Below are 22,787 nucleotides of genomic sequence, written 5' to 3'. Positions count from 1 at the left end.
GGTTTCTCTGCTTTGTGTTCTTGCCCAGTATAGCTCATGCCTTCGAGTATACGCAGCGAGCTCTGCAAAACGCCCCTGCACGAATACCGAAACGAACAGCGACCTTATTCGTGACAGATATAGCTGATGTGTCGAATGCCTTTTAAATATATTGTACATGTGATTGAATCGCTTTCCCCATTTACTGCAGTCTCGCATTACCAGTCCCGCACTCGCATGTGGCAACGAAAGAGAAATTTATGTATGTTCCAATTAACGATCGAACTTGCTAAAGCATATATGACAAGCAGCAGCGCTAACTAGACGATGACGTAGAAAAGATTATCGAAAAACAAGCGCTACTGCTCTGATACTCTTCGTCTTCATCTAGGTTGTGCCTGCTGTTTGCCGAATACGAACTTCCCCCGACTATGCCCAATTTTCTTTGTACTATTGCTCAAGCACGTCGGGGGAAAAAAATGTGCCGCGGAGCGGTTGGCAAAGCACCCGAACACAATGAAAACCTACGTGAAATCAAGCACACTGGGCCGAGTCCGCCGAGCGCAGGGTCACGTGTTGTGCCTTACTTTTTGAGAGAAAAAAGTAAGCGTGCGAAGGCTGCCTGTGTGACGTAACGCTTCCTTCTAGTTTATTTCCTTCCGCCATTGTTGTCAACTACATGCAGATGGATTTCAAAGCCTCTGCCACCCCCCCCCCCCCTCCCAGTGTACTTCTCTCATTCTCTCTCTAGAAAAGGAAAAGAAAAAAGAAAGAATGAAATCTAAGAAATGGAAAAGGGAGCCGAGGAAGCCATGATAGTTTACTGGCGCCTCGCCTGTCCCCCGCTCCGCCCGAGTGGCGGACCACGCCGAATGCCATCGGAGCTATTGCTCGTGGGATTCGAACGTGGTCCCTTGCGAGTGTGTGCAGCCGTTGAAAGCAACATTAATAAAGCAAAAATGCATCTAAATAAACTCACGCGTATACAAACTAGAAATAATAAAGTGTGGTCGACATAAGAATTAGCATGCAATTATTTGTTCACTAACAAACGATTCAGCTTTTGCACATATGTGCTGTGGTTTAATGTGGGCACAACATCGAGTGGTACATTATTCCAATGACAGATGGCAAAACGTAGTGGTGGGTGAATCATAAGTTTAGTACGCCTGAGCTGAGCTTGCACCTTCAGAGGGTGATCTAGGCCCGGAAGCACATGCGGTGAGCAGGCCGTATAGAAGACGTCGAGAACGACGACTGCTTGTGGCAAAGCTTTTTGAATTGCTCAGATAACAGTGCAGGCACTCTGCGTCGCTCAAGCAATGGAAGGTTTGGCGACGCTTCGTTAGCCAGTCATGCTGGAGTGGCGTAATTTCTCGTTATAAATCGCGGACAGCGTTATTTTGAACGGACTAGTCTACTCTAGTTTATTAATGAAGTACGCGTGATGCGGGTTCCAAAAATTCTATTTTAGAGTGAACCAGAGATGTGCGTGCCATGAAGTGCCATTGTGTAAATAGTGCGAGGCCCGAACGTGTCGTTACTGTGCTAAGCCAGATCCGCCCCCCCCCCCCCCCAAAAAAAAAAAAAGTTCTGACAACTCGTCGCCAGGCGTGAGTTGAAGGCGTGAGTTGACCCATATGATCACGTGAAACTTAAGTGATTATGCAACCGACGTGATGTAATGGAAGGAGCATCAAGGTGAAGTGGGAGTGGTCTGTTGCTGCATATGTATTTGTGAAAAAGGCATAAAAGGGCAATGTCGCGACGAGCACTAAGGGGTTGAAGTGAAAGATTGAGTTTAATTTGCGTTATGCTGTTATGGTTGTCATAATTGCGTGGAATGAAACGGGCGGCCCTATTCTAAACCGCTTCGAGCATGTTAATTAAATAATTGTGGTAGGGGGACCAGATAGATGCGGCGAATTCAAGCTGTGGACCTACAATTAGATGGAAGGCGTTTGCTCTCCATCTCCCTTTCAACCAATCTATCTATCTCTCTCACTCGCTCGCTCTTGCGTTTATTAGCTTTGTTATCCCAGATGGACTAGGAAGAGCGGAAAAACACCAACTGTGCCTAATTTCTCCGCAGATATGCCTTAGCTGCGCTGGTTGTCCACCACGGCAAGCTGAATATACGCCAGCTCTAGACAGGTTGCCGTAGTTAGCAGCAGTCAGCTCTCGGTCAGTCCTTAGAAGGCGGATTAACTGGAGGTGTCGAGTAACGATGCCTCCCTTGCTGACCCCGGAATAGTTCAGCTCGAGTGGTACAGTTACGATCGAGGTCCATGGCAGGGTATTCCCCCTGCCCTTCGGAGACAACTGCTCACCGCATTCTCTCCAGCCCTTTTCCTCTTTCTCCTAACACACACGCACACGCGCGCACCCATACACGCACACATATACGCACACGCACACACACACAAGTCAAAGGTCATTGTATTGTTGTTCCTTGCGCCTGCAAACGTTAGATAAAAACGCATCCAAACCCCCTTCACCAGCCGATAAGGGCTCGATGACCCTGGAGCCACAGAGGGCGGCAGGAATTCAGAGGGTCGTGCGAGCTCGGACGGGCACCCGCCACTCGATCAAAGAACGGAAGTTCCCAATGAGCAGCGCCGGAAGTGACACCGGAAGCAACATTAAAGCCCCGCACGCCCCTTTTTGCTCCCGCATATACGTGTTTTGCTTCACGCCTTTCACGCGTTCAGCCTCCACCGGATTTCTCGATCTGCAGCGCCCCCAAAGACCCACGGTCGTCTCCCCTCCGCTGGCCACGTTCCTGTCAGACGTCACTTCTCCGCTGCACTCGCTCCAAGCTGAGGTCAACGCGGGAGGAACAAAATAATACAGGACCAACAGTTTCGCTCGGGGCGAAGCGTCGGACGCTTTTTTTTCTTCGCGCAGCCAAGGCTTCCTCCGGCGTGAAACTCGGCCGACTTATTTCCTTCGTCCCTGTGTCTTCCTATCAGGTGAGCCGTCCCTGTATTATCTGTCTAGTGTGTCTCGCGGTCTAGACACGACGGTGACTCGGCAACTCTGTGCGTCGCCCTTATAAGCGTTATCGCCGCGTGCTTGCGGGCGCGCGAAACTCGCACTCGTATCTTATCGCCGCGAGAACTGAGTTTGTAACGCGGCGTACCAAGGACTCGCCGAGCCCGGCAATCTGCTTGGGGGCTGCCGTAGGTTATCTCGCTCGGTCGGCGACGAACTGGCCTGCTGATTACTGAGAAAACGCGGAGCGAGGAACATCGCGAGGCTGTGCGAAGAGCTCCCCGTGTAATTTCCCTGCGCATCTTCGTTTCTTCGTGTATTAACCTTCCTTTTGTGCGTCCGTCGTCGCCGACGCGAAGCCCTTGTGCTTACCTTGAGCAGCGTGTGGGTGTCACACAAGGAGAACAATTGGCAGAAATCATGTCAGGATGAGTGTGTCAAAGTCGAGCAATAGCTTCCCTGTACAGCGCCTGCCGAAATACACATTGGTTATAGCTATATCGGTTAGCGCTGTGAGGAGTATGTGTGCTACGTGACGTCACATTGCCCTCTTAGTCAGCTCCCGTTACAAACAACACCGAATCCATTTTGACGTCACGTTACGTTACGTTCGTGATGCGCTGTTGCTGCGTTCGGGGAGCATTTATATTTCACGCAAAGTAAAAAAGGAACATAAGAAAAAGAAAAATGTGAGTCGGTGCACGATCTTTTATGTTATTCTATGCTGTTATTTCGACGTTATTCTTCTGCTTTCGTGCTTCATAAAAATTTGCCTGCCTCTCATCAAGAGGATGCTCTAGCTTGATTTGATTGACTTGACTCTGATTTGCCCCATTCAAATACTTGTAAAGCGCCAAAATGCTCTCGTGAGAAAACAGCTGGATCAACTGGAATGCAATTTGTTACATTTGAGAGATAAAGCCCAAATATAGCAACAGCAACGAGAAAAAATTTAGAAGTTGGTGCTAATACTATTTCGAATAGTTGCCCAAAATCGGCAAGCTCAGACGTTTTTGATCCACCAAGTGTAGATGTCCGTAACTCTGCGCTAAAAGGCAGGTAGCGCAGTTCTATAGTGTGCATCTGTTAGAAAATCTAAAATGGGCACATTTGATATAGGTATCTACAGCTCAGATAAAATTATGACAATGCGTACGACGGTTTTGCGAAAGTACCATTGACAAATTAGCGATATATTTCGGCGCGATGTATAATACATCCGCTTTTGTCCGCTTTATATTTATTATTAGGATGTACCTGACAGACTTGTGCACGACGCCATTATTTATTACTGCACTACGGAGTTGAAAACTTGTTACATCAGTTATTTTCTTTCTTTTTTTTGCAATCTTGCACAAATTTTGTAAAATAGCTGCCTAAATAAGAAATCTGTTTTCTGTTCGGACACACACACAGGCGTGTGCTCATATCTACAGGGTGATCATTTTTAAGTTTTAAGGAATTTTTAAGGATAGCCTGTTGTAGATAACCTAAAGTAGTATTTGAGCTCGATTGCTCATTGAGGTGGACATCACTTGCACGAGAAATCGAGACGTACACAGTTAATTAACAGAAATCCACTAATTGCACTTGAATTAATACTTTGAGGTACACATTGCAGTTTACGAATAGTAGCCGGTGAGTTTGCAAGGCGTATCCACTTGGAATGAATTTGCAGAATGACGACAGTTTAGAGTTATGCGCCATCAAACGCCGTAAAAATGCACCGTTGTTCCGCTTACTTTTTTTTTAACAAAACGCTCTTGAATGTTCCTTCTGTAAGAAACAATACATCGGCGAAACGGGACAATCAATGAACGTCAGGTTAAACGGACATCGCGCGGACACAGCTAAAAAGCTTCCGAAAGCCGTCGCCGAGCGTTTCAACCAACCAGGTCATAACTTTGATGAACTTGAACTCTACATCGTACTGTCAAATTTTCGTTCTGAACGAGAAAGAAAATACAGAGAATCATACCTTATCCATAAGTTCAAGACATTGCAACCAATAGGCATAAACGCTTTAGAGAGAGCTTTAGAACCTATTCGCTATACTAAATTTCAAACTATAGACAACAACACCGAGTTATTTTTATTTTTAATCAGGTTGCTTAGTGTTTTCTTTCTCTTCTTTTCTTTCGTTCCTTTATATAAACATGTTTATTTTTTCTGCGAGCGCCATTTTCTACCGCCAGCTTTATTCTCTCTTTCAGAGAGACGATAGTTTACTGACCTCCAACAGAGCAGATAATCCCCCTCCTCTCCCCACCCCCCTCCCATCTTCCAGGCCCCTTCCAGGGAAAAAGGTACAGCGACACGTCAATAACCGGCTGATACACGACGCTACCTCACATTCCTTCACCGACATTGAATAGCACACTTCTGTTTTCAATTCTGCACCCTCGCCGCTAACACACTCTCGTTCGTTGCCTCGTCCACCTACATTACCCCCTCTCCCCTTTAGAAGAACCGTACTGTGCCGAGGAAAGCGTATGGTTGCCTCGAAGAAGACAAGTCCACTTGTCGAAACGTTGGCTCCGGCTTCCACCTTGTTCTCGTTTTGCCCATCATCTTGAATTTTCAGCGCCTGACTTCCCCGCACTTTCCCTTTTTTGTGCATTGAAGCAGAAAAGTAACTGGAATGCGCTTGTATTTCGTTCCACAATTTGGGAAATAATGCCTTGAAACTGGTGTCACCCTGGGAATTAATTTAAGTGGATACGTCTGGCAAGCTCTCTGGATACAATTCGTAATTGCAGTATGTGCCGCAAAGTAAATAATTAAGAAGTTAATTAATACATTTGTGGTAGTTAGCTGAATATGTGGTTCGAATTCTCCTGCTAGTAATGCCCCCCTCCCTCTTTGAGTAATATAGCTCAAGGACAGGAATTATGCTATCTGCCGCAGGCGGTTTGTAAAATTTTCGTAAAACTTAAAAATTATTACCCTGCATATATACAGGTCGATGGTATTTTCTTGTCTGCACCAATTTAAAAAACAAAGAGGCCCATGGCACATAACACAATAATCTAAGTTACTCATGAGGCGGACATTATTTATTTATTTATTTATTTATTTATTTATTTATTTATTTATTTATTTATTTAATTATTACACTGTCGGGGCCACTGGCGTCACAGAGGGGAGTGGTGAACTAGTTGAACATAATTATGCGCAATAGCATCAGCTAACAACCAAAATATACTAGTATGACTATGCAATACTGGCGGATAACGAACCAGAGTACATAAATATTATTTCGAATTATCCAAACTACATAATTGAACGACCATTACATAAACCAATGTCCATAAGAGACGTTAATAAGCGGAGTGCACACTTCACAGTGAGAAGCGCATTCAAACCACAGCTATGAACACAGGGAAAACAAGAATACTTAACACGAAATGTCGCGTAAGGTTTGTCTAAAACGGGTGGGATCACTTACGGAGGCCACAGTGACGGCAAGGTGGTCCCACTCATCAGCTGTCTGCGGCACAAATGAGTGTAAGAAGGAGGGTGATCTACAAGATGGAATACAAACTTTGTGTCGGCGATCAAGCCGAGATGATATGTAATGTAGTGCCGAAAGAAGCTCGTTTCGTAGTACGGGAGGATGATATATACCTTACGAAAAATGAGAGAGAGCCCCAAGTGTTTACGCCCCGTTGCTAAGGGTGTTAACTGTAGGTTAGACATCACTGTGCTGATGCTGGTTGTCCTGTTGGAGAATATGAATCGTGGTTAATTGTTCTGCACCCTTTTCGCTGAATAAATTAACTTATTTTAATTAGGATCCCAAACTGAGGCGGCGGATTCGAGTTTAGGCCGGATAAGTGTTTTATAGAGCGAGGAGTTCATGACTCGAAAGAGCACTCAGCGGCGTTCAATTGGACATAAGTGGTTTCGCATTCACTACTCATAAGGGCTTAGGTTTCCTCGGTTTTCCTAATTCTTCACTTTTTCCTTTCTTTTTTTCTTTTCTTTCTTTTTTTTTCTGTTAATTAATATGATACATCTTGAGCGCCTGCTCACAAAAGGTGGGCAGCGTTCATTAGTTTTGTAACAACCGCATTTATTGTCCTTCACGAAAGGCAAACCTGGGCGAGAAAACAGGTTTAACCCTATATTCGGAAATTTCGTTCGGGTGCAGAAATCGAGAATTATCGGGCTTTATACCCGAAAACGAAGGACCCTGTAGCTGCACATGACATCGCGGACACTGCAGCCACATCTTTTATCTACTTTCGCCTGTAGATCCGCGCACGTTCTAACAAGATATGCCTAATCGTGCGAGAGCGCGAGGTTGGGCTAGTTATTGTTTCGTTTCGTGTTTCAGTGGTCCTGTTGCTGCGCCGTTCTTTGCTTTTTTTTTTTCTAGAGGAAACGCGAATTTTCTCCGCGCGTATTTTAGCAATACGCGCTCAGGCCCCACCGTAAAGCGCTGTTGGTTCAATATATACGCTCAACTGCAACGCAGACTTGAACAAGACGTTCCAGCGGCATATCTTAGCCTGTTGTTGTTGTTGTTGTTGTTGTTGTTGTTGTTGTTGTTGTTGTTGTTGTTGTTGTTGTTGTTGTTGTTGTTGTTGTTGTTGTTGTTGTTGTTGTTGTTGTTGTTGTTGTTGTTGTTGTTGTTGTTGTTGTTGTTGTTGTTGTTGTTGTTGTTTAAGGAGAGAGACCAACCTCGACAGCGCGTGCTTATACAGGGTCAATGGCGGCGTCTCTGCTCAACCCCGCGGTGCTTCAGGACCTGGCGCTGAGCTGGCTCCGCGAGGACCAGCCCAGCCTCGACGTGGGCCTGTACGTGGTTGGCGACGCCGACTGCACCGCCTACCTGTGGTGCAAGAGCCCCGGCGTGCTGGCCGGCGTGCCGTTCGCCAACGCCGTCCTCTCGCAGCTGGACTGCGACGTCAAGTGGCTGCGCAACGAGGGCGAGTGGCTGCACCCCGTCGCCAAGGTGGCCGAGGTACGCACGTGCGCCCTCTCGCTTTCGCCTTGAAGGCCGGCTGCAGCGAGGTTTCCATTTGGCTGAGTTGGTCCTAAGTGTGTGCTGAGAGAGAGAGGGATAGCTCTTGAAGGAAACGCGGAGAATTCTTCCAGCGTGTGTATAAACTCGCCTACATGTAACTCCGCATGGGTGAGGGGATCACAGATTGAAAATCCCCAGGTAAGCTATGGATAGGTTACTTATAGATAGAGAGAAAGAGAATACGGGGGGAGGGGGGTCTGAAGAAAGAAAAGAGTGCGGTGAAGAAGGTGGACTGGGTACATGGGACTGGGACATGCAGATGTTCGATGCATTAGGTTCTAAATGAAGGTGATCCAATAATAAAGTTCAGTCATTCAAATGTCTACGTAACATTTCCTAAGGTTTGTCGTGTTCCAGTGCCTGGCACACGACAAACTGTGTGTGTGTTCCAGGCACTGGAAGTGGTAAGGGAATGCATCTGCTTAGGGCAGGTAGTGACCGCGGATCCCGATCATGAGACTGAAATAATAAGAATAAGAATGGGCTGGGATGCGTTTGGCAGGCATTCTCAGATCATGAACAGCACGTTGCCATTATCCCTCAAGAGAAAAGTGTATAACAGCTGTGTCTTACCAGTACTCACGTACGGGGCAGAAACCTGGAGGCTTACGAAAAGGGTTATACTTAAATTGAGGACGACGCAACGAGCTATGGAAAGAAGAATGATGGGTGTAACGTTAAGGGATAAGAAAAGAGCAGATTGGGTGAGGGAACAAACGCGAGTTAATGACATCTTCGTTGAAATCAAGAAAAAGAAATGGGCATGGGCAGGACATGTAATGAGGAGGGAAGATAACCGATGGTCATTAAGGGTTACGGACTGGATTCCAAGGGAAGGCAAGCGTAGCAGGGGGCGGCAGAAAGTTAGGTGGGCGGATGAGATAAAGAAGTTTGGAGGGACAACACGGCCACAATTAGTACATGACCGGCGTAGTTGGAGAAGTATGGGAGAGGCCTTTGCCCTGCAGTGGGCGTAACCAGGCTGATGATGATGACGGTTTGTCGAGCAAGCCATTGTCCCGAAGATGAGGGAACAAGCCTAAGCCCCGCCGCTGCCTGGAATGACAAGTTGTCGGGGCTAATGTGCTTCTTCTCGTCAGTGGTGCCGGATACGTGCATATATGCAATCATGGCAAAGCTGTAGCACTGGTCATTGTCTAATTTTCTCATCAGTATGATTTCAACAGTACCTGTGCCGACGAAGCGTGCACCGTGTTCGCGGATGTGACGGACATCCCAAACAGTGGCGTTCAAGATCTTTAGCGCGTAGTGCATGGCGTCCGAGATCATGCGTAATCACGGAGGCTATGTGTCGCGGGCGCGGTCTCTTAGAAAAATTACTAAAGGGTATTCTGGCGGTAGTGTCTGCGGGAGCCAAAAAGTATAGCGGTTCAGCCAGGAGGGGAATGATGCGGAGTGGAAGGATTTGCCTAAACTTCGTACTTCTGGTTTGAAGCGGCTTTGTGTCTCAGGAAATCGATAATTTTCAACAAAATAACAAGTCTTGTTGCTAGGCTAGTTGGTTAATGGTATAAAGTACTGTTAAAAGGGTGCAAAAAAAAAAAATAAGACACGAACAGGTAGTGTGGTGTTCAGACTTGCTCGTGTCTTTATCTTTCTTTTTTTGTGTGTTTGTGTGCTCGTTTAATTTTGCTTTACAGCGACAAAATATAGCGCCAAAGAAACAACAATTTACAAATGATAATGTATGTGCGAATAGACTCATTGCTTTCGTTGGTTCGTAAAAGCATGATCACGTAGAAATTTTTTAGACAGCGTAAAACGCATACGACAGGAAGAATGTCTCAGGCCACAAGCACTAAGATCAGACACATTCATGTACTGGCCATAATTCCCACAGTAGCTGAACGAACGCAGCGCCAGTGTTCTCTCTAGTAAATTTTGGTAGGAAAGTCCGTGCGTTCGCAAGTTAATATCGATCGCATAAGATGGCTTCTGTGCACAAATATTTGTTGGCATACGTAACTGAGATCAGGCGAAAAAATTAGGACTATTCGATTTCTGAACCGAACTTCATTAACGCAGAAGCTGCGGCCGCTGAGTGCCAAAGGAACAGTGAAAGTCATCACAAATAGGTTTGCAAGTATATATGGCATGGAAACGTGTATTACCCACAAAATCGGAGTACATTTACCGAGAATGGTGCAGAACACAAGAAAAATACTTAGTAGTGGAGGTGGAGATACGTGACACAGCGCCACCATGTTACACCGAATCTAAACTATTAGACGCCTCGAAGCTCTCACGGGACATTAAAAAAAAAAAAAAAAACGTGCGTCTCAAAGAGCTAACGGTGTTCGGCGAAGAACAGGCCCGTTCGAGTACGAAAACGGACGAAAGAACCAGACGACGCTATTCGTTTTAATAGGGCACAAAGGGAGCAAGTAGATGAATCCGGTTTACTAAAGGAATGATGTTCTCGAAAGAGTACATTTGTTACAGTCATGACATTTAGGTGGCGTTCGTCGTTGCGTGGCGTAAGTTCATCGAGAACAAAGCCCGCAAGTAGCACGTCTTCAGAGGTAGTACAGATGGCTATACAAGCATATAGGCCGACTAGACATATGTGTGCTTTTCTGTTTTGCGCCATCTCGGGCGATCACGTAGTTTATTCCGTCAAACGGAAGTCAGCGGGACGTCTCTACAAGAAAGCGCTTCTGTTGTAAAAAAACGGATTCGTGGATGCTTTCAGACAACCAACCGTTATGAAAGAGACTGACGCGAGAGGCTGACGCACCAAGCACGAGCTCCGTAGACCATGCAGAGTGCGTGGTTATAGCAGGATCGTCTTCCTTTCCCTCTTTTTTGTTGTGTCAATTAGAATTGGATGCCCTTGCTCCCCGGCACCTTCTCCCACTTATGCAAATCGCCATTGCGGTATTGACGGCAAATAATTTATGAATAATATTATTTTATTTATCGACTGATTTCTTTTTCTATTATCTACCACCGCAACGAGTTGCCTAGCCCGGCACTGGCATGCGTCGTCGCCCGATCGCGCGCGAATAACTAGCGAAAAGAATGAAAACTGATATTTATAACTACAAAAGAAAAAAAGAAGAAGCATAAGAAAATAATCGAATAGAAGCAGATGCAGTGCACATTTTGAAATTTATGTGAAGGAAAGCTTTCGTGAGGCGGTTAATAAAAGGCTTGATTAAACCCGCACGACCCGCGTGACCCACACGTCGTCACGGGGATCGGCCCATTTTTTCACCGCACCACCTCCAAGATCAGCCCAATTTACTATTTCACTATAACCAGGGTCGTCGGCGCGCATTACTTGACGAAAAGCCAACCGCACAGACAAACGAAACCCCGGGGCGGGGGGGGGGGGGGGGGGAATGGCATAGAAAGGTTCGTTTTAATAAAGCAATAACGTGCTTCAAGGTCCACGTTTGCTGCACTAGTTGGGAATATTTAGGTACCGTTTGTCGTTGGACCGCGTAACTCCAAGGAGCACAGCGGCAGCCACCGGGTACATATGTATATAGAGGTAGTCATCATCATCATCATCATCATCAGCCTAGTTACGCCCACTGCAGGGCAAAGGCCTCTCCCATACTTCTCCAACTGCCCCGGTCATGTACTAATTGTGACCATGTTGTCCCTGCAAACGTCTTAATGTCATCTGCCCACCTAACTTTCTGCCGCCCCCTGCTACGCTTCCCTTCTCTTGGAATCCAGTCCGTAGCTCTTAGTGACCATCGGTTATCTTCCCTCCTCATTACATGTCCGGCCCATGCCCATTTCTTTTTCTTGATTTCAACTAAGATGTCGTTTACCCGCGTTTGTTGCCTCACCCAATCTGCTCTTTTCTTATCCCTTAACGTTACACCCATCATTCTTCTTTCCATAGCTCGTTGCGTCGTTCTCAATTTCAGCAGAACCCTTTTCGTAAGCCTCCAGGTTTCTGCCCCATATGTGAGTACTGGTAACACACAGCTGTTGTACACTTTCCTTTTGAGGGATAGTGGCAACCTACTGTTCATGATTTGAGAATGCCTGCCAAACGCACCCCAACCCATTCTTATTCTTCTGGTTATTTCAGTCTCATGATCCGGATCCGTGGTCACTACCTGCCCTAAGTAGATGTATTCCCTTACCACTTCCAGTGTTTCGCTACCTATCGTAAACTGCTGTTCTCTTCCGAGACTGTTAAACAGTACTTTAGTTTTCTGCAGATTAATTTTCAGACCCACTCTTCTGCTTTGCCTCTCCAGGTCAGTGAGCATGCATTGCAATTGGTCTCCTGAGTTACTAAGCAAGGCAATATCATCAGCGAATCGCAAGTTGCTAAGGTATTCTCCATCAACTTTTATCCCCAATTTTTCCCACTCCAGGCCTCTGAATACCTCCTGTAAACATGCTGTGAATAGCATTGGAGATATCGTATCTCCCTGTCTGACGCCTTTCTTTATAGGGATTTTGTTGCTTTCTTTGTGGAGGACTACGGTGGCTGTGGAGCCGCTATAGATATCTTCCAGTATTTTTACATATGGCTCATCTACACCCTGATTCCGTAATGCCTCCATGACTGCTGAGGTTTCGACTGAATCAAACGCTTTCTCGTAATCAATGAAAGCTATATATAAGGGTTGGTTATATTCTGCACATTTATCTATCACTTGATTGATAGTGTGAATATGGTCTATTGTTGAGTAGCCTTTACGGAATCCTGCCTGGTCCTTTGGTTGACAGAAGTCTAAGGTGTTCCTGATTCTATTTGCGATTACCTTAGTAAATACTTTGTAGGCAACGGACAGTAAGCTGATCGGTCTATAATTTTTCAAGTCTTTGGCGTCCCCTTTCTTATGGATTAGGATTATGTTAGCGTTCTTCCAAGATTCCGGTACGCTCGAGGTTATGAGGCATGAGTACAGACCGGGTTATACACAAAGCTATTTAAGTTACATGAGTGCTGTGCTGCGCTATTGGAAAAGACAACAGCAGCCATTGCGGTCAGCAAAGTCATGAGAGGGTTCGCCTAGACAGCTTCGCTTTTTAGAGATGCAAATTTCCGCGTCCTCCTGTGTACTCCTTCGACTCTACCTTCTCGGCGCGCGCACGCGAGAGGGTGGAGTCGGAGACGTACAAAAGCAAAGTCCGCAGTAGGGTGTCAGAAAATTTGGTCATTGGAATTCATGGTGGAGTTGTTTTTTTTTTCTCTCTTTTAACCTAGATAGGACATTAGGCAGTGTAACAGCAAGAGCTTGGTGGCGCAACCCACCGGCCCGTTCCAAAGGGGCGCGCTCACAACATCCGTCCATCCGTCCAGGTGACCGGCCAGGCGCGGCGCGTGCTGCTCGCCGAGCGCGTGGTGCTCAACTGCCTGGCGCGCGCCAGCGGGGTGGCGTCGTCGGCGCGGCGGATGCGCGAGGTGCTCAACGGCATGCACTGGGACGGCGTGCTGGCCGGCACCCGGAAGACGACGCCCGGCTTCCGGCTCGTCGAGAAGTACGCGCTGCTGGTGGGCGGGGCGGACACGCACCGCTACGACGTCGCCTCCATGATCATGCTCAAGGACAACCACCTCACCTCGGTGGGCTCCATCGAGAAGGTGCGTGTCTGTAGCGGCGAATCGCCATTGCGCCTGAGTTGTCGGTAGACTTTGGGAGAGTAAATCACCGCCAATCCACTCCTGTGAAACTGGCTGGTCAGCGAAGCTGTAGATAAGATATGCGCCTAATGTATAGGGCAACTTGTCAAACACCGATCCCATGGTGCGCACCCATTGAGCACATTGCTCTTCAAAGTGATATATGAGACAAACACAAGGGTCAATGCAGTTTACAAAACCTTTATTTTCTTGATTACTTTGAAATGACTGATATAACTGTTCTGTGGTCGCTATGATACACACTGATGTCTTCCGTTCTTATTTGACATATGCTTGTGGCCAGAGTTAAATCGATGCACGACCCCCAAACCGCCGTGGTTGCTTAGTGCCTATGGCGTCGTGCTGCTGAGCACGATAGACGTCGCGGGATCGAATCCCGACTAAGGCAGCCTCATTCCGATGGGGGCGAAATGCGAAACCGCCCGTGTACTTAGATTGAGGTGCACGTTAAAGAACCCCAGGTTGTCCAAATTATTCCGGAGCCCCCCACTATGGCGTGCCTCATGATCAAATCGTGGATTTGGCACGTAAAACCCGATGATCTAATTCTTAATTTTCCATGACCCGTGTACGGTAGTTGGTTGACTCGGTCACGTCCCTGGTGCGCCACCCCCTAGGTGCGCCACTGGCTGACACTGACATCCGCGAACTTGACTTTACTGCAGCACAATATGTTCAGCATACTTTTCGGAAGCAGCCAGGCGACAGAGGTAACCTGTCCTGCCAGGCAAACTACTTCAGCCTAGCTGAACGCTGAGAAAAGGGCTGCAAGCGATGACAGATCAGTTTCTGTAACTACTTTTTGGACGAAACGAAGACTCGTCAGCTAAACCTTAAAAAAGAATTGAGCCATTGACAAAGCCTAGGTATATATAGTGCGTTATTTAAAGATTAAAACCTCAAATGTATCTAATTTTGGCAGGTGATTATAACTGTCACACTACCTGTAGATTTTACTGCTTGCAGCACACTGTAAGCTATCAAGATGCCAAGGAAAAGTAGCTCTCCAAATTGGAACTGCGCAGAAGAGCCACAGTTTACTACTTTTAATCGATGGATCACTTTCGTCAGCCACTGATTTGTCGTTAGAATCGTATTCGCCTTTCTTGAGCAGTCGGACAGCTGATTTACCCGATCATTCAGATTAGACAAGTCTGTTTATGGCCAGTTGTCGTAGTAGATGAGCACTCAACGAATTGTGCGGCGGGTGCGTGGGGCTCGAAGATAATCCGGTCGAACATGACCAAGCCTTTGATATGCGGTCACTCTATTCTTTTCTTTTCTTTCTTTTTTGTGCATTTCTCTGCGTCTTCACTTGCGCGGTTCGCCCAATATTTCGCAGGCTGTCCGCATCGCGAAGAAGATGGGCGGCTTCACCCGGAAGGTCGAGGTCGAGTGCCGCTCCGTCGAGGAAGCCCAGCAAGCCGCCAGGGCGGGGGGTGACATCATCATGCTCGACAACTTCGAGGCAAAGGTTCGTTGCTCAGCAGTCTTGCATTGCACTGTGGAGGATCTCAGGCCCGTTTGATGTGTGGGTCGCTAACATTTATTTACTTTATCGTGGGGCGCGTTGCAATTTAGTGGGGTGCAGTACTCGCTGCTGCCCGTGTCGCCGAACGTTTCAGGACATGCGCTGTCCCGACTGCTGGTTGCGAACGCGTAGTTGATTTGGCGCGCGCTGGCGAATATTTATTTAACGTCGTGCTTAATTTGTGTGAGCTGTACAGTGACAAATAGCTTGGATGGCGCTATAAAGTCGAGTCCACATAATATAACGATTATAGTAATTATTGCCCTTTAACCGTCTCAAACTTGTATTGTGAGTTGCAAGAAACGCTGTATCAAGGAGCGGCGGCGGATGGGAAGGGGGAGGCGAGAGAAGGAGCTCGGTGGCGAGAGGTCACGGCTCTTGATTAGTTCCTGCTATCTACAGGGTACTCTAGTCTAAACATCAGCACAGAATCATGTGCTACTCTGCCCCTAAGAAGGCCATCACCACCGGAATTCAATTCTGATGATCTTGTGCCGAGAAACAGACTATATATATATATATATATATATTTTCATTCGACTGTAGGTGGCTGCAAGGGACAGTTCTTTTCGTGGCTGTCGTATAATCCGAGAGACCCGGCCATATGTGTATAAGTGTCGCGACTGCTATAGCCTTGCATCAACATAAGCTGTAAGCATGCGCCTAGGAGGTCGCTATCGTAGACTCATTTGGAGAGCACCGCCCTTTCGTACATTTAAGTCTTCTCCAATAAGTAAACGAGAAGAAAGGGGGTTAACCGAGGGGCCCGGTTTTTATTAGTCATATCATAAGAAGCCTACAAACACTGACACCAAGGACAACATAGGGGAGCTTACTTGTCCTTAATAAATGAAATAATGAAACGATAAATTAAGGGAAATTAAAGTAGATGAAAAAAACAACTTGCCGCAGGTGGGAACCGAACCCACAGCCTTCGCATTTCGCGTGCGATGCTGTACCAATTGAGCTACCGCGGCGCCGTTTTCCCATCCACTTTCTTGGGTATTTATGTGTCCTAGTAGAACTCTGAGAGTGTTAGCCAGCGCCACCACTCACAGACCTTGGCGGCCTACGTGGAACGTCCTTTTTGCCGCAGGCGTCACGAGAACGTGATCTTTTAGGGTGAAGGCAACTGGTCAATAAACCCACATATGCTACCTGAAGGCATCAATGTTGCCGGATTCGAGACCCTCGTTATATAATAAACGAGATGAAAGGGAGTTAACCGAGGGGCCCGATTTTTATTAGTGATATCATAAGAAGCCTACAAACACTGACACCAAGGACAACATAGGGGAACTTACTTGTGCTTAATAAATGAAATAAAGAAACGATAAATTAAGGGAAATTAAAGTGGATGAAAAAACTACTTGCCGCAGGTGGGAACCGAACCCACAACCTTCGCATTTCGCGTGCGATGCTCTACCAATTGAGCTACCGCGGCGCCGTTTTCCCATCCACTTTCTTCGGTATTTATGTGTCCTAGTAGAACCCTGGGAGTGTTAGCCAGCGCCACCACTCACAGACCTTGGCGGCGGACGTGGAACGTCCTTTTTGCCGCAGGATGTTGTCCTTGGTGTCAGTGTTTGTAGGCTTCTTATGATATTATCCAATAAGTGTAACTCGTGCGCGTGGCGATGCACAGTGTGCTAGCTGTTTGCGAGGCGAGTGTATGGCGTGCTTATTCGCATACGCCGCTTCTCTTGGTGCCTGCTGCTGCTCGATACTTGACTTCCCTCGGTCCATGCTTCCTGTCGCAGTATATGTCTTACATTGTGCTTGCCCTTGATCGAGCCTAGCCTACAGAAAGACATGTAAAACCCATGTGCAGTCAACATTACAACAGCGCGCGATGCGAAGGTGCTCACAGCAGCCATGACTCGAGCAGCTTCTATAGCCACTGATCTACTCTTATCCCTGCTACTTTCTCCTTACTTTCTCATGACAGCGCAACGTAGTCACAAGGAAGACGCCATCGCGTTGTTGGAATGTAATTTTTTACTATTTAGTACACGTACGAGTACCATGAGCCTACGGTCAATGTGGTATCTATGGCTCATCTGTGATAACATGAGCTTTTCCTGCCGCACCTTCATCACTTAGGCATGCTTCAGTGCATTAATTTGTACCCGGCAACATGGGCGTAGCGAGGGGCTGTTGCGCACCGAGGGCGATTAAAAATTGTACCCACGCTGTGGCTGTAGAACTTCGTTGTCCAAGTCTTATGAAAGACTAATTTATCTAAGGACGAATTCACAAAACTTCACTCACAAATTCACTCTGCGATGCGGCATCGGCGTGGGGTCGACCTATTGGTTCCGAGCATTTTATCGCCTCTGAGAAAACTGCCAGAACTACAGATTATTGCGACAGCGAATTCAACTTACTCAACCAGACGGAGCAGATGTCGTTCTTCTTTTTTTTTCTGCACATGAACCCGCGCACTAAAGGCCAAGCTACGCGTATACACTTGCCGGCACGCGCCGGTGCGCCTACGTATGCGCAGATGGTGCAGGACAAATCGTACGCGTCGTATGGCGGAGCGAGCACGGATATCTGGTCCAGGCAGATATCGAGCTCTGGCTTCCTCGTGTTTTCACGCTCCTGGCTACGCAGCCATGGCGTGGTACAATCAACACTCAGTGAGGCAGATTTATGCCACGGGAAAATGTGCTCTTAGAGCCCAGCTAGGCGCCCGTTCCTGCGGCGAGCGTCGGCGTCCCTCGTAACCGAGCGAGTACAGCGAAGGATCAAAGAGCGAATGCGGAGCGCAGCGGAGAACGAAGGACGGCGATAGCGAACAGAGCACGAAAAGGAAAGCGGAGGAGGAAGGCGCAGCGGAACCATGAGGCGGAAAGCGGAGAGGAGGAGGGTATGGGGAAAGCCTGAGAAAAAAAGCGTAATACCGCGCAAGACGGACTCTGCGGTGACGATGGCTACAAGATGACGCCAGAGTAGCACGCGTTGTCCACCGATACCATATATATATATATATATGGAAACAACGCTGCATCAGCAGAGGTCTGTTTGCCGCGGCTACTGTGAATCGCGCCCACACGCCACCCACGCGCTGCCTCTCGCAATCTCCCGATTGTCAGTCGCGCCGCACTTCGCTCCGTTTGCAACGTGCCACACTGAAAACGCGTATGTTGAGCCGCGCTCAAATTTCGCATTAGGGAGTATCGTAATCGTAGGTGTATTCTTTCTTTACATCTTGCGGAGATCAAACTGCTCTAAATATATATTTTTTTTAATTTACGATTAATATTTCAGCATGTTAAAGCACCGTGAGTAACAATGTGCGAGACCATGCATGTCTGTCAAAACGTCTAAGCGAGCCAAGTGGGCTTGCGTTAGCGCGCGTCTTCGTAGATGCAAGCCGCCATGCCTCGCGAGGCGCTGCAAACGCAAGGCACGCCGGCGCGAGCTTTCGCGCGCCGTTGTAAACGTATGCGTGGTTTGGCCTTAAGGCGTCATAGGATTCCTTTTGCTAGCGTGCAGCTCGTCCACACGTTGTCATAGACCCATATATGCGATGAGAAGAACCGTCGTCAGCGTTCGCACTGATGCAGGTGTTTCCGCGCAGGACTTGTCGCCGGCGGCGCAGAAGCTGAAGACCGAGTTTCCGGGCGTACTGGTCGAGGCCTCGGGAGGCATCACTCCCGAGAACCTGACCCAGTACGCTGTGCCCGGCATCGACATCATCTCCTCGAGCATGCTCATCCAGGGCTACCCCACGGTCGACTTCTCGCTCAAAGTGCAGCCGCCGAAGAAGCCCGAGTGCTAACAAGTCGCAGGCGCGGATTGAGAGACAGAGACGATCACGCATGCGCGTGCTCACCTCTTGCAACACTGGTGTAGCACAAACAACACGAGAACACACGAAGGGCACGTGAACACACAAAGACGGCGCTGTGTTCGTGTGCTCCTCTGGTGGCTTCGTATTGTTTGCGCCAAACAAGTATTCGAAGGTGTAGTACTAATAGTCCCGCATTGCGGCATTGGCGGTCAACTCTCTCGGTCCGGAAAAATGCGAGCCCGAAATGAAGACCTTCTCGCTATTGATTTTTTATCAAGCGACTGCGACATCGAGGCTGTAATTGAGAGATTTCAATTTCATTTTTTTTTCTCAAATAAAACATACGTGTATATGCGTACCGCGACTGTTTCTCAAATGGTTCAACGTTACGTGTATACAGCCACGAAGTCCAATGGCTGAGGTCTGACTTCGCGGAACTCTGGCTGCACAGACAGACCATTGCGTTGCCCCAGTCCCACCAACCGGGTTTGGACCTCCAGTATACCAACGCTACCAGCAGCCTAACTGCAGCCATTACTTTTTTAACTTATCCCTTGCTGTTTTCTCCTGGCTGCAATTTTGGGACATTCTGTGTCGCGCGGTATAATCGCTGCAATGTTATGCCAGTTCGTTTCAGCTCAGGAGGAAGCATTAGCTCGGATGCTCCTATAAAAATACATGCGAAAGGAGAATTCGTTTTCCCGGCAACCACTGCACCAAATTTGACGAGGTTTGTTGAATGTAAAAGAAAAACTTAAAATCTAGTGACTGTTCGTCCCAAATATTTTTATTTAGGTCGTCAATTTTTTGGTAAGTAATGGCGAAAATCGCGAATTTTCAGAAAACGCAACTATCAAGTTTACAACTCTAGCTCGGCAATCACAAGAGGTATCGCAATTCTGGGAATTGCATATAATAGTACATCTAAAGTGGACAAAATTGATATGCTACACATGAATATGAAAAAAAAAATTCATAATATGGAAATACAGATTTTGCAGAGCCATTCTACACAGCGTAACACATTCACGTAAGATATAAACTGACATATCAAATTTGTCCGCTTTGAATGATCCAATGGATGCCTTTTACAGAACCGCGATATCTGTTCTTGATGCAGAGCTATTCACTTGTAAACTTCATGCTTCTATTTTTTCGCACTTTCGAATTTTTGAAAATTTTAAAAACAATATTCGGGCTCTAAGTCGCAATTCCGCTTCTAACAGTCACTATAATTTAACTTTCTTTCGCAGCTGCAACAAGTTTTATTAAAACTGGTACAGGGGTTATCTCAGAAAAGTGTTCCTGCGTTTTAGATGTATCTGAATAGTCCGCGTCGGAGTTGGGCCCGAGTTAACGATTCCTCTTAATGTTGCAGTCAGTTATGGTACAAAGCGTCATCGCCTATACAGCAGCTGCTTATTGTATATCCGTGCTGCCCGAGCAAGGAGCCTGCGCTGGCTAGGGCAACGCGCGCCAGCTTCCGAGAGCGAGAGCGCAAGGTTGACGTGGCGTCGCGGCAATGCCCTCGCCCCTCACGCGACACCTGGCGCGCTAATGCACAGCAGGTGTTCCCTTTCGCCCGCTTGGCGCCGTCGAGGTGCGCTCTGACGCTGCGTCCCAGCCAATAGAAATTTGTCGAGGTGCGTTCATGACGTGGCATCGCAGCCAATGGGACTTTAGGTGCCCTTTCGCTGTTACAGGCTTCAGACGCCGGCTTTCACAGCGATAGCTGTTTGTGGCTAGGTCCTGGCGGGTCTAGTCTCCGTGGACATAGACCAACTGTTTTTTCGTACGCGGGCCCATCCCGAAGATAGTGCAATACCGGGCCGACCCGCGGTGGAGGTGAAGCAGGCGTTAAAAGGAAGCTGTAGCTCGGGCCCAACTACAACACGGCCTATTCAAATACACATGAAACGCAAAAACGCTTTTCTGGGATAACCCCTGGACAGACTTTAATGAAATTTGTTGCATTTGAGAGATAAAGTTAACTTCTAGTTACTGTTGGAAGCAGAATTTCAATTTAGGGCCTGAATTTCGTGAAAAGGATTTTTAAGAATTCGGAAGTTCGAAAATATGGACGCACGAAGTTTATAAATTAATAGCTCTGCATCAAAAATAGATATCGCTGTTCTGTGAAACTCATCCATCAGATCACTGAAAGCGGACAGATTCGATATGTCAATTTATATCCTGCGTAAATTTGTCACGTTACGTAGAAGGGTTCTGCAAAATCTGTATTTCCATATAAATTTTTTTTCAGATTCGTGTGTAACATATCAGTTTTGTCCACTTTAGATGTACTATTATATGCAATTCACAGAATTGTGATACCTTTTGTGATTGCTGAGGTTAGAGTTGTAAACCCGATAGTTGCGTTTTCTGAAAATTAGGGATTTTTGCCAATATTTACCGAAACGACCTAAATGAAAAATTCGAGACGAACAGCAACTAGATTTCAAGTTTTTCTTTTAGATACAACGAACCTCGCCAAATTTGGCGCAGTGGTTGCCGAGAAAAGCGAATTATCCTTGTAGATGTATTTAGATACGAGAACCCGAGCTAAATCTTCCTCTTGAGCAATTCCCATACGTTGGCCGATCCCGAAGATGGTGCAATACCGGGCCGACCCCCGGCGGAGGTGCAGTTCGGCAGTAAGCGGCCCACATCCACACCTTCGTTGGTCATTGTTCTTCAGAGAGTAGAAGTGCACTAAATTTTTCCACTAAGCGGGCCATTTGACGTTGTCGCATAAAAAAAAAGAAATAAAGCCGGCCTCGCGTACTGATCTGCAATTGACCCTGGTATGCGTCAGCTGCCTCCATCGTACACATATATGCCTGCCATTTGTGGTGTACCCACTCAATTATAGTAAAGATAAACAACAACTGCCACCCCCCTTGCTTTTAAGACGACAGCGTTAAGAGCCCCGTGTCGCGGAAAATCCGCTTCGGCAAAAGGAATTTCTAACCAAATTCTGAACTACGCATGAACCAACCACTCTTCTACCACTAAAGTTGCTCATCTCGCACACCGGGCGCATCATCCTTCTCCCGAGTCTTCCGATCCCGACCAGCCCTCTGTTCTGCATCGCGGTCACGCGCGGGATCGAATGGTCACGTTCAGAGGAATTCTCCTCCACTACCGCAGAGAGCGGTTACGCTACCCCCCAGCTCACAAAACGCTGAATAAATATCAATCCACCACTTGGCGACTCCCTCAGACGCGAACTTTCTCGAACCCCGTGCTTTACAACCGCATTTACCCCGATGCATACTCCCCACTCTGCAAAGCGTGCGAGGCCCGCGCTGACCTCGATCACATTATCTGGCAATGCCCCAAAGCCCTACCCACCAACACCTACCGCACTAACACACGCCTCATAACTACGGCCGAGCAGTGGGAGACTTTGCTGCTCAGCTTGGACCTAGAGGAGCAGCTCTGGGCCGTCCGGATGGCCGAAGACGCCGCCAGAAAGCAAGGACTGGCCGCCGTCTGAGGAAGGGGGGGACTAGGGGTTAGTCTCCCGACCCCCACCGCCCCTGCACCCTATCAAGGACATAATAAAGTTATATATATATCTCTCTCATACCTTGTCTTTCATTCTTTGCAAAGTTATTCCTCGGAATTTTAACGGCAGCCCACAAACAAACTTAAAAATAAAGAACGCCGACAGCGCATATCTTTTATGTGAGCTCTTCTCAGACTGGAATATTAAAATTTGGAGGCCGGTTAAGCTTCGCCTTTAAGAGTGGAACGTAATAGCGTTCAATGACCGCTTACTGCTTTTCATGCTTCCCGGGAACTGCAG

General features: G+C 47.3%; 1 protein-coding gene and 1 non-coding gene across 5 annotated transcripts in view; one reads left to right on the top strand and one right to left on the bottom strand.

The window, feature by feature from the left end:
• The window catches only part of LOC126539444 (nicotinate-nucleotide pyrophosphorylase [carboxylating]-like), a 30,011-nt gene extending 10,680 nt beyond the window's left edge, over positions 1-19,331 (top strand). For 3 of the 4 annotated variants that reach the window (XM_072287279.1, XM_050186308.3, XM_055074913.2), the window contains 4 exons: positions 7,683-7,942; positions 13,305-13,586; positions 14,989-15,120; positions 18,764-19,331. In XM_072287279.1, coding sequence (XP_072143380.1) covers positions 7,688-7,942; positions 13,305-13,586; positions 14,989-15,120; positions 18,764-18,964 — 870 coding nt within the window. In that variant the 5' untranslated portion in view covers positions 7,683-7,687 and the 3' untranslated portion in view covers positions 18,965-19,331. Of the gene's footprint in view, positions 1-2,518; positions 2,952-7,682; positions 7,943-13,304; positions 13,587-14,988; positions 15,121-18,763 lie in introns of those variants that run through there. The other variant, XM_050186299.3, reaches the window with a different exon arrangement.
• On the bottom strand, positions 16,549-16,621 carry TRNAS-CGA (transfer RNA serine (anticodon CGA)). The gene has a single exon. It is a non-coding gene; the product is annotated as a tRNA-Ser (tRNA).
• Positions 19,332-22,787: the final 3,456 nt, after the last annotated feature.

Source organism: Dermacentor andersoni, chromosome 3 (genome assembly GCF_023375885.2).
Source record: "Dermacentor andersoni chromosome 3, qqDerAnde1_hic_scaffold, whole genome shotgun sequence".
Classification (NCBI taxonomy): Eukaryota; Metazoa; Arthropoda; class Arachnida; order Ixodida; family Ixodidae; genus Dermacentor; species Dermacentor andersoni.
The sequence above is the reverse complement of the archived record's forward strand: the minus strand, read 5'-3'. Positions and strand labels throughout refer to the sequence as shown.